Source organism: Netta rufina, assembly GCF_964035555.1.
Source record: "Netta rufina genome assembly, chromosome: 1".
Classification (NCBI taxonomy): Eukaryota; Metazoa; Chordata; class Aves; order Anseriformes; family Anatidae; genus Netta; species Netta rufina.
In genome coordinates this window covers 92,296,713-92,308,997 of record NC_140123.1, presented here as the reverse complement: position 1 = coordinate 92,308,997, position 12,285 = coordinate 92,296,713, and the positions used below count along the sequence as shown (strand labels likewise).

General features: G+C 38.6%; 1 protein-coding gene across 6 annotated transcripts in view; it reads left to right on the top strand.

The window, feature by feature from the left end:
- Positions 1 to 10,526, top strand: part of PKNOX1 (PBX/knotted 1 homeobox 1) — a 46,243-nt gene extending 35,717 nt beyond the window's left edge. For 4 of the 6 annotated variants that reach the window (XM_084298152.1, XM_084298150.1, XM_084298153.1 and 1 more), the window contains exons 9-12: positions 921 to 1,049; positions 2,089 to 2,165; positions 3,842 to 4,014; positions 4,989 to 10,526. In XM_084298152.1, coding sequence (XP_084154278.1) covers positions 921 to 1,049; positions 2,089 to 2,165; positions 3,842 to 4,014; positions 4,989 to 5,200 — 591 coding nt within the window. In that variant the 3' untranslated portion in view covers positions 5,201 to 10,526. The remainder of the gene's footprint in view (positions 1 to 920; positions 1,050 to 2,088; positions 2,166 to 3,841; positions 4,015 to 4,988) is intronic. The other 2 variants (XR_014618954.1, XR_014618955.1) reach the window with 2 other exon arrangements.
- The last annotated feature ends 1,759 nt before the right edge of the window (positions 10,527 to 12,285 follow it).

Genomic DNA, 12,285 nt, shown 5'->3' with positions numbered 1-12,285 from the left:
TACAGGATGTAGACATAATGACCGGCCTGAAGAAATTGCTCCCTGTTGTTTGGAAAACCTGATTTAGAATGATATGAGTTATAATTGTCTGAAATAGAATATAAATTGCATATGAGGTTTGTGTTTCTCATTATCTCTGCCTAAGCACTTAAGAACATATCCCCTAATGTTCAGATAACCAACAGGCAAACAATTTGATGTATCAACAGAAAGCGAAAAAGAAAGCAAAACTACGAAACTTCACAGCACTCCTACTGTTTTCCTAAAAATGAATTAAGAGTTCTAAAGTAGCTGGAACCTGTTCCCCTTGTTAGTCTTTGACACTTACCTTCTTGCTCCTTGAGAATTAGATTCATTTATTTAGCAGGACCTTAAGCACCTTTGTTTGCAACTCAAGTGTTATAATTAATTTTACTTTAAGCCCTTAGCTTAAGTCGTAAATCTTTATTATTTTACAGCCTCTATAGTTGCTTATGCTTGCACAGTGGGTATATTCAGCATTACATTTTTCATGTGTTCTTCATTTGTACAAATGACTTGGTAGGGTGAAAAGTCAATTGAAACCCTAACGTAGCACAAATCAGTACAGAGGATCATTAACCTGACATCTAGCACGTGGGTGGGCTTTATTCTTAATTACAGCAAATCATTGGCTCTTGCCACAAGATCACGTACACACCCTGATAACCGTTGCAATTCTTAAAACAGGAAAGTTACAGAAAATGTGAGAACTATAGAAACCTGATACACCATTTTCCCTCGATAAAGACATTTTGGAACTTTTAAAACTTTTTTATAATAAGTATGCCTACAGCCCAATTTCTTTTCATTCCTTATCTAAATGACTTATTCCCATATTGATACACAATACTGCTATTACTATGCTAACTTTCTTCTTTCTTTTAAAATTGTATATGCAGCTTCAGTTGCAATTAAACCAAGATCTAGGCATCTTGCATCAAGATGATGGCTCATCAAAAAATAAAAGAGGAGTTCTTCCCAAGCACGCTACAAATGTGATGAGATCTTGGCTTTTTCAGCACATAGGGGTAAGGATTGAACATGGTCGTGGGTTTTTATGTAACTCTTTTTATGCGGCCTCTTATGATATTGCTTCATAAGGAAGGTGAATTTATTGGTGTTGTTTGCATAATCCCAGTTCAATTTTTCCTGAAGTCATTTGCAGTAGTTCCACAGAGCCTAATGTCAGTTGATTTTATTATTATTTTAATCAGTATGTTACATTTGTACCCTGTGAGCTCAAATGTTTGTAAAAGGGATCTTTCTTCATTTCATTGTGTTGAGAACTTACTGCTCTCAACACCCTGGTCCATAGTACAAGGAAAAATAGTTCCATCTGTGGCTGTGGTTTTATGTTTTTGCTTGTTTGTTTTGTTGCTGCTGCTGCTGGTTTCTGTTTCTGGAGGAGAATTTTGAGTTTTCTGGCTGTCTCTCCTTTTCAAGAACCCTCCTAATATGTACCAAGTGTGTTACTATCTACTTGTGCATACAGTAGAATGTCTTTTTTTTTTTTTGTATAAATATTTATTCTCAAAGGATAAACAGCTCTCAAGTTATATTCCAGTGTTTTGTAGGTTGATATTTTCAGTCTTTAAAACTATTTCAAACAGAAAAATTGAAACAGGGAAAGTTCATGCACATTTCTTACGTTATGTACACTATTTTCGCCCATTGAGTTAATGGAAGCTTATTTTAACTAGAAAGGCTTGTCGGTACTCTCATATGACATTGCCTTTAGACTGCATAACTAATTGGATCATATCACATGCTTGGTGCCCAGAGATCACATTGTTGAATAAAGGTTGGCATCCATGAGAATCTTTTTCTTCCGATTTAGACATAAACAGTTTGATGGTATGATATATTCTTTCAAGGGTAAAAACAGTTTTGTGTAGCAAAGCCCATTTCGTTAAATGATTTTTATCTATAAAAGTTTGTGAGGTTTCTTAAGGTTGTTGACAATGAATGAGATAGCTTTAGTCAGTTGTAATAAAGGAGTCCTTATTTTTGATGGTGAAATAAAACAAAAGGTTGTGCTTTTTTTTCCCCTCTTTCTGTCCTGTTTAGCATCCATATCCAACAGAGGATGAGAAGAAACAGATTGCAGCACAAACAAATCTGACACTACTCCAGGTTAACAACTGGTAAGAGCAAAAACTCTTCCTTAATGTCAGTTGTTGTCTCCACATCCTTGCAAGACAGAAATACTTACGAGTGTGACTTAGGCATCGGGGTTTGAATTTGTTGTTCTGCACTACATATATGTAAAGACTGATAGGTATATAAAAATACAGGAATTGTGTATTGATACACAGGCACCTTATTTTTTTATAAGGTAAAATAGTGCTTGTGCCACTTAAGTTATGTAAGGACTTGAGAAAACTTTGCAACATTAAGAATTACATTCTGTTCTACCGCTGAAAGAGATGGAAGTACTCTCACATCTCCTCTGCAAGTAACAAATTTCAATTTTAAAGGGATTTGGTGACTTGAAGCTCTGAAAAGTGTTCATGGTAATTATGGCTGCATGTTTTAAAGCTATTACTGTCAACAGATCTTCATTCTGCTCTTCTATCAAATGATGCTATCCCCTAAACAGTGGTGACCAAATGGAAAGTGTCAACTGCTATCTCAACTACTCTGTTTCGTGGCTCAATATGTTTTAGTCTGTCTGAAGTGCACTACAGATTTAAGATAACATGCCTGCCCTTGCAGAAGAGGAGTGAGGGTGCCAACATGCATCCTATTCTGCCTACGGCGTTGGTTCCTAAAATCATTGCAGCAAAGTCCAGGAGGGATCTTCCTCAGGTTTCAAAGCTGATGCTGGCTGCATGGCTGCAGAGGGGTTCAGTGGGGAAATACACATGCTAGTGGCAGTGCAGTGGCTCCAGGAGTGGATCAGTGCAATTGTGTCTGCATGGCATAGTAGCAACGGAGCTCTGGGCTAAAGTCTCCGCAAAGCATTGAGCTCGCTAGGTGGACCTGCCAGCTGCGCTCGGCTTCCTCCCACTGCAGGTAGAGATGGATCCTGGGTGTGTTTTGTCAGACTTAGCAGGAAATGCTGTCCTCAGTCACAGCTCCTTCTTGCCACAGCTACCTACAGCGAAATTAATTTGCTTAACTGCTAGTGGCCAAGTGAAATGCGGATTAAATACCGTCTTGTTCACTAGTAGAAAGGAGAAAGAGTGATAATTAGCATGCTGGAGTGAACAAGTGGAAATCGGGGAATGAAAAGGAATTGGATAAGATCTGAAAAATGTGTTTAGTATTGTCTCCTGGATCAGGAACCAGGCCTGGGAAAGCTAGTGAGCCTATAAAATAATTAAGTCTGGAGCTTAGGGAAGTAAATGAAACCAGACCAAACAAACTAGGTTAGAATGGGGATAGATTTTAGGTGAACCCTAATGAGAGTATCATTAGTAGAGTATCAGCTTTCTGAATTGTGCTGTCAGCAACTTTTCTGGTGCTTAGCTTTTAATAAGATCTTGAAACTTATGTCTGTCATGCTGTCTGGAGAATTTCCGTAGCTGAGGTCTGGGGGAAAATGCTGCTAGCAGCAAAATGACAGAAGTACTTGCTTAGCTAGTTTGCCAATATCGAATGATGCCAGTGCTCTAGGAGTTCTAGTTTTACATGCTAAAAAAGAATGTCAAGTGGAGCTGGGAGGGAGAATTGACACTCTGCAGTTTTCATACTTCTGTTTTGTGTTGTGTTTTTTTTTATTTCCATTTTTTTCTACTTCATACTTCGTGAATCCAAGAGAGAGAGAACATTCACTGCCTTCAGGTTATAAGTACTTCTTACTTTTGATTGTGTTTAGGTTTATCAATGCTAGAAGGCGAATTCTTCAGCCAATGCTGGATTCCAGTTGTTCTGAAACTCCAAAAACAAAGAAGAAAACAGCTCAGAACAGACCGGTTCAGAGGTTCTGGCCTGACTCCATTGCCTCAGGAGTTGCTCAGCAGCAATCTAATGAGCTCACAATGTCAGACGGTAAGGAGAACTGGCAAGAACACAGATAATAGAGCTAATTCCTCTCTACCAGGGAAACGAAGGGGTTGATACATCTGGCGGGAGAGCTTGATATTTCAGCATGACTACGTTTTTAATCTGGAAAAGCATAACAGAAAGTGTGATCTTTTTTCCATCCTTTGTTTTTTTCTGGGTTTGGGGTGTATTTTATTAGAATCTATGTTGTGAGACCGTTGCTTTTATTTCAAAAGTTATGAAATGACAGAGTGAAGGTTAGATGCTCACATAAGTTCTCTCAGTAAGTGTTAGGTACATTGCTAGCATTCTGTTTGACTGGCAGGACTTCTCTTTCAGCTTCATGACTCCCCATACAGCTTGCATTCCTTTCGCTATTGCTAGAGGGGCTGAGCATCTGCAGTTCTATATATGCCTCATGTGTTTCAAGTTGAGCATTGGGAAGCAGAAACATACAATAGTTTCCAAAGAATTTGACTGAAGTAACTTCCCTAGCATCAGATCAAACAAATACTTCTCTTTCTTAAATTGAATCTAACTGCTTTAATCTCAGGACCATCCTTTCTCTCCTGCAGCCTGCTGCTTTATTCGTCACAATCTTGTAGCAGCCTTTCCCACAGCCTTTGCTGAATCTGACAACAGCTTTATCCATTTAAGTCACCTTGGATCTCTATGAACACTCCCACTTTTCTGCAATTAATTAATCTGTAATGCTCTGCAGAAATGCTCTTGTGATGACTAGATTGGAGAATTCTTGTAATGAGCGTCCAGAACACAGCTACCTTTAAGATTCTTGGCCAACTTAATTCTGGCATTTCCTAACATTTAAGTGTAAAACAATCTGTTTAGCTTTTATTCTAATTTCGTTCTTCAGCTTTCCTTCCTGTCAATTAGAAACAAAATCTGTTACGTATACATATGTATAGCTTAAACTGAGAAACCAAGAAAGATGCTAAACTTCTACGATTGTGCTTCTGCAGGTGCTGTTGTAACAATTACAGCTCCAGTCAACATGAATGTAGACAGTCTCCAGTCCTTGTCATCTGATGGTGCTACTTTGGCTGTTCAGCAAGTTATGATGGCAGGGCAGAGTGAGGATGAGTCTGTAGACAGCGGTGAAGATGATGGAGGAGATCTCTCAACGACAAATATCAGTGGGCTGGTTTTGGATAACAGCGATTCTCTGCAGTAGGAAGCAAGAGAGTGTGACAAAACGTTTAGGAAAAAGAATGGACTGACTGACTGTTTTTATAGTTTGCACAGCAAACATTTTACACAAGTTTTATTTCTAATATGTTTTATATGTAGATATAGAAGGGTGCACTTTTTTGTATTTCATAGTAAGCTTAAAGAGTGTTTTTGCAGGTGCAGCAACTTCTTTCAAATGTGTTTTTTCATTTCTTTTAATTTTCTTATTTCAGAAAATTATATCTAGTAATATAAAGAACCATGTTAGCACCCCTTTATTCTCTGAATTGGAAGTGCTGCAGTTTCTAAAGAATTATGCAGTTTCAATTAGCGCTGTTATTTAACACAGCTCTTGATGGGCAGGTGATGTAAATTTAAAGCATGTGACACTAGTGTGTGGAAATTGATCATTAAGTTTGATGCATATATTTGAAAGATGCTTCTGCACCTTAAAAACTGCTAGTCTGAGGTGGACAGCAACACACACAAAAAGAAAATGGTGATGTGTGATTCGGTAGCGAATGTATGGCAACTTAAATAAGTTTAGTTTCTCTCATAGTCCGTGAGCCTGTTTATCATTTGCTATAAAAACTCCTATTTTTACCTTGCCGGGGTTATTGGATAAAAAATATTTTTATAAATTCATTAGGAATTGGGATGACGACTGTATTACGCAGGAGGGAAAAAAAAAAAAAAAAAAAAAGAATTTCCAGAGGGGAAAAATAAATGTTTAGTATTCCTATTTGGAAGGTCTGAAAACTGACCAAATTTAATAAACAAACCTATACTAGCGTTCTATGATTCTCAGCTATCCCACAGTGATATAGTATATTTGATAATAGCATAAGAAGGGGCCCACTGTTTGATGGGATTTTGATATTGTCAAACATTGATTTATATTATGTGTAAACTAATATTCAAATTACATTAACTCTGTATCTAGACTTGTATCTGAAGATATTTGCTAAATGAGTATTCAGGTAAGTAAATTGAAATGCCTACGACACTTCCGGTTATTAGAGAAATTTAAGAGTTTATAGTTTGTACATCTGATTCTGAAAAGTGAAAAGATATGTACTATACAGTCATGAGTTCTGCTGTCACTATTTCATTGCATTTGAAATATTTTCCCCCAATACAAAAAGACATATAATTTATGGATTTCTGTAAAAAAAATTTCAAATCTGAAGGTCACGACCAGAGTATACAGCAGGCTTTATTAGAGTAGAAAATCCTATTGTCATTTAAAATCTAAGAGCTAATGATGAAAACACTTTTTGTGGTAATAGTCCTTTTATTTTTTCCCCCAAAGTTTGGAGTCTTTCTGTTCATCCATGAACGCTCACTCTTGGAACTCTTCATATTTCCCGTTGTTAAATAGAAATAACAGATGCCAAGAGTCTTCACAGTATGATCAGTGTCCTCTTTTCCCCTGTCCCTTTGTCCCTCTGTCAGATTAGATCAAAGCCAGAAATCTCTTGTTTAGATCAAATCTAGTTGCATTTCTAACATGACAGGGAAAAGGATGTTAGCTTATGGAAGCTTTAGACATTGTATTTGAGCAGAACTCTCTAGCAGATGCAAATATTTAATTGAATACTTAAATTTCTGTTTCACAAAATACTCAGGCATATGCTTAGGTCCCATTGATTTCAGTGGGATTTTCAAGCATGTACTTTTTTATATGCTTAAATGCTTGAAAGGAGGTCTTTGAAGACTGTTTTACAGGTCATGTTTAAGTTGGTATGAAGAAAAACTTCAGAAAGAAATGTCTATAACACTGGTACACATACAAGGAGAATGATACTAGTTTTAAGTGACTGGTAGCTGTTTTGACAAATTGGGCTTTACTCATCACTAGTGATGTTTCTGCAATAGCTTTTGTTTATTCATGACTGAGGATTTTGCTTCCTAGTTCAAAGACTGTAATGATCTGTTCCTGCTGGAGTGATAATTTCTAAAGAATTTTGTTCTTCTAAGTTCTCTACTTTGCTACTAATGTGACATGTTTGTAAAGAGCATAACTTGCAAATGACTCACGTAAGATTTAATTAGGAAGACTTTGACAAAGCTTAACTATCCCAAAAGCTATTGTCAAATCCAATTCAACCCAAAAATACTTTTAAAAGAAAGCTATCATGTGCAGATCATGCTCCTCTGGAAACATTCAACCCACTGCTCCTACAAAGGATACCTAAGATGACGAGAACTGAGAGACAGATTTTTTATATATATATATTTTTTTTTACAGCTCTACAAGTACTTCATCACCCTCACAATTTCCACTGTGTAATTGGCTATGCTTTTTGATTTCCCTGGGGGGATTATTCAGCTACCCTTCTCCACATGTAATAGTGTGCTAACTTTTGTATCTTGTAGGCAGCCGAGTAATGACTTCTCGATATGTGCAGGGCTATGGTCAAATCTGTGCTTTTCCAAATCAGCCTATGCTAGAAGAACAAGTCATTTCTCACTGCCTTTTCCCTCCTGAACCAGTTATCAGTGCACAACAGCAGCACTTTCCTCACCGGCTTGAAGGTAGGCAAGGAAATGGCTCAGCGGCAGATCTAGGAGGGCAGCAAGCAGCCAGCACCAAAGGGAAGCACGAACTAAACTGGGGTTCGTAGATCATTTGTCTCACATTTGTCACCTTGTCTTTAGCTGGTTGGTAAATTCCTGGAAAGTGAAGCTGATGGAGGCTGCTATGAAAGGGAGAATATGGAGTAGTTCTACTGTCAAATTAGAAACACAGATGTGGTCAAATCAATTATTAAAATTGGAAAAGTTACCAGTATAATCCAAGAGATTACTTAACATGAGGAACTCAAACCCTGTCTTTTAATTTGGTGAGAGTAGGGGTATGAGCTGCCTAGACATGCAGCTGTCTTTTCACAATTGAGAAGAAAACGTGCTTCCTTTTTTGCTGTGTAAGAAAGACTGCTGGTTTAAACAAAGCATCACTATTCTGTGGTAGTTGGAAAAAAATGTTTACATTAGGCAGTTATGTACAAAGTCTTCATAGAGAACCTAACATTAAACCCATGTATAATTGCCCCTTACCCCCAATTAAAGTTGTATTGGTAGGCAAGAGAAGAGCTAATTTGGTTTTTAAATTACTGCAATTCTTATGCAAACATAATTATTGAAACTTTACTTTTTCCCAATGTAATCTAGATCATTAACCCAAAACGGAGTTTTCAGTCCACTTTTCCCAAGACTTCTGTGACAAGCAAGCTGATTTCCCATTATTTTGTATCTTTGGAAACAACTTTATTTAGTAAATCAACTCCAAATTGGTCAGTATGTATTTTTAAATGACTGTTCAAAAAAAAAAAATTAAAAATGTTGGAAGACATAATTGATAGGCATGGCTCTGGCTCTGCAGAGACTTTCCTAGATCCGGATATTGGGTCAAAGTGGAGTCCAGCTGACCTCAGGGAAACTCTGTAAGGGCTGCACGTTGGGCTGCATTTACCTGCAAAAGCATTGCTTCCCTCTTCTGGTCCCTGATCATGAGTGGGAACCTCTTGGAGAGCCCTTCAGCTTGCTTCTGCCTGCATGCCTAGGTTTTCTTGCAGAGAAAACCTGCCTGTGGGTGAAGGGATTAGAAGGGAAGAACTTCATGTGGTTCTGCTGTGCACAGTGCATCGTTTTGATGTGGAAACATGGCCAGAAGACAGACCCACACTGAAGGATGAGAGTTCCCAGTTCCTCTGTTCTAGAAGTAGCTTCAGGTTTATGGATCTTCTTCTGGAGCAGGGCCACGGAGATGTACTGCATGAATAATAGAGCTGTTTGTTTCTCTAATCACGTGGGGAAAGAGGATTGGAAAGCAGTTCAGCTTCCTGACTTCATGAACTTGACAGCCCCAAAGGGTGAAACAGTCTTTCCAAGGGATGAGAGCTTCATAAAACTATTACACTTGTAGCAGCAGTTAAAAAGAAAATAATGTATTTTGGAAAACCAAAACACACACATTTAACTGTAATTAAAGTTGATTTAAGATTTATTTTCTGAAGCTGAGTTGTCCTGAGGGGAAAAAAAAAAAATAATAAGCATTTGTCTATGCAAGACATGAATGTCAAAAACATTGTGTGAATCTCCCATTTTTAGGTGCTATATCGTTGTTGTCTTTCTGGCTTCTGTTACTTCGACTGATCTTTTAAACCTTTCAGCCTTATATTCAGCTTGGTTTTCAGAGTTGAATAGGCAAGAAATGTAGTTTTGGAATCCTGTTGGAAATGTAACTGAACTTGGTTCCCCCATGAAAACCTTGCATGTGAAACAATTACCTGAAATGTTTTGGTTTCCTAAGAATAAATTGAAACTGTCACCACCTCCTAAAACCAGAGCACGTCCATGACAATGCAAGTTTAATTGTAACGTCAGATCATCAGCCGTGGGCCGAGTACTCTCAGCTCTTTACTGTCCAGGGTAGCTGGAGAGCAAAGCTGGCTGGTTTTGCCAAGCTCCCTCTCGGTGCGGATTCCGCACGCGCCCCTCCTGGGCTTGCTGAGCTCTTTCAGTCGGTTCTGGGTTGTTTAATTTTAAGTCCTGAAGTAACTCGATCACCCAATGTAATGTGTAGTGAAATTGGCACTAATGTGCTCTCAAGTGATTGCCCAAATCATGTTATTTGTTCGTTCATGTCACCTGGAAATATAAAAATTTTCTTTTTTTTTCTTTTTTTTTTCTTTTTTTTTTTTTTCTGTAACTCGGTTATTTAGGACCTGCTGAGTGATCACAGCTGTTTTTTGCCAGCGAAAAGCAATGTGCGAGAAAGCAGTGAAATGCCTTACCAACTTTGTAGACTACTATAAAGATCCTTACCTTGTGTTAATCGAATCCAGCGTTTTCAGATCATGACAGAAGTGGCCCATAAATCTGCCAGTGGGTTGGCAACGTTTGGTCTACACGATGGACAATCTTTAAAATGTAAACCTGTAACTTTTTTTAGCCCTCAGTTGTTAAGAGACTTTTGAAGCAACCAAACTCTCGAAGGATAAAATTAAAAATCAGAATGTGCTTCGTGGATGACTTATTTTTACACTACTGTTCTCTGTGAACTGGAAAAGCACATTTTTAAAGCGAAGCATTCGCGTTACTTTAGCAGTATTGTTTGGCTGAAAGACGCGGTTTTGAGAAATCTTGAGCTGAGTTTCAAAATATTTAACCAGTTTTTGGCCGGGGCAGTCAGTCTTGGGCCTTCTTGTTTGTTTGGGTTTTCCTGTTTATGCAAATGAAGAAAAATGTTTACTAGTCCTTAACAGTATGGGGATTTTTATTATGCTTTTGTAACGCGGGAGCAGCTTTGATGAAAGACAGAATTAGCAGGTAAATAGTCCATAATGTGTGTGACTTTGGGATTTCTTTTTGTTGTTGTTTCAAAACTGTTAATTAAAATGGCATGGACATCAAACTTCCAATAATGGTTCCAAGCATATATGGTATATATATACTTATGTGAAAAGAATTCTCTGGTACGAGCCCCATCTGCTGACTTCTTCAGCAGGGTAGACTGTAACACGTTCCTGAAATCATGTCCTGCTAGGTCAGGTATCGTCAGGAAGGGAGCAGCAGCCTAATGTCAGATAAGATAGCACCTCCACTAGCAAGAAACTCAAACTCACTTGACGTGCACGTCTTACTCGGCACAGATGCAGACAGACAGCCTGCCTCGCGTGGCTGTGCCTTGCTTGGCAGGCACATCCCCTTGGGTGACAGCAGGATGGAGGTCACGGCAGGGTGTGGGCACCCTCACAAATTCCTGGGGCTCTCATGGGCCACGTCAAAACTGCTCAGGTGACCAGGTCAGGGCCTCCATCTGCTCCATGAGCAACTGCACAACAGCTGTCTTCCTGCACTGATGAGCATGCGATTCTAGGCATAATTGACTGTTTTCAAGGAAAATGGTCTTTTTACACCTATCTACTTACTCCAGAACACGTCCCTGAGGTGTTCGGGATTATATTTTGTTCCTGAGGTGTTAATCTGTGATTAACTGCATAGTACGGGTGCCTGCGAGTAGCGTAACTCCCCATGATATGATTGGAAAGAGTTTTAACTCCACTCGTCCCAGGGAGCAAATTTCTCCGTATAGAGAATAAACAAAACCAAAAAAGAGGAGATGCTTGTACCTGAGTTACAGCCAGAAGAGCATGTTCCTGGTCTCTTGGTCTCAAATTCCCCTGCCAGATGAAGGCACGACAGGGATTGGAAGCGTAATCATGAGTAGCTGATTAGCGTGTTGGCTTTCGTGGAGCACCTGTTTACAAAATGCTAATCCTTTATTATCCAACTTAGGGCTGCTTCTAAATGCTCCTCTTTGTAGAAAACCAGAGCAGTACCTTCAATGCCAAAAAGAAGAAAAATAAACTCCATACGTGCACTGCAAAATGAGGATGCTGTAAAAAGTACCAGGGAAGGTTGGCACACCAGGCACTATTTATTCAACATCCAGATTGAAATTTGTGCATTGCCTCAGTGCATAAGGTATGCGGCATTACACCTGTGCTCTATTAAATAAAAATAATTTAAAAAAATTAACAAAACATCAACAAAAAAACACAATTTTACTACCCTACTAAACTCTTAAGGGCAATGCGCCCTTCCTAGGTCAGTCATGGCTCATCTTCCTGCTGCAACTGAGATGCAATCTAAAGCTTATGGAAGAAATTGGGGGGGGAAAAACTCATGGATATTTATCTCTCTGTTGGTCTTCCGACTTCTGTGTCACCACCAGCACAAGGCAGAAGGTTCAGTCTGACGGCCTTCTCCTGGCCAGTATTCCTAGCATGCTTTTTTTTTGCTAAATCTATCACTGTACCCTAAATACAGACTGATGCATATACTAAATGTAAATGTTGTAATAAAATTGAATTCAGAGACAATTTTTGTTAAGATCCAAACCTTTTTAAGACTAGATTTTCCATAGTAATGAAAACTATACAGATCATAAATAAGAAATCACAGATTCACTGATATGCTGTTTTTTCTGTGCCTTCTTCCACCTGCAGCCTTTCACTGTGAGCTGCTAACTTCAGAGACTCTCCTCAACGCTTTAGTGTCCATCAAGTTATGTTATACATT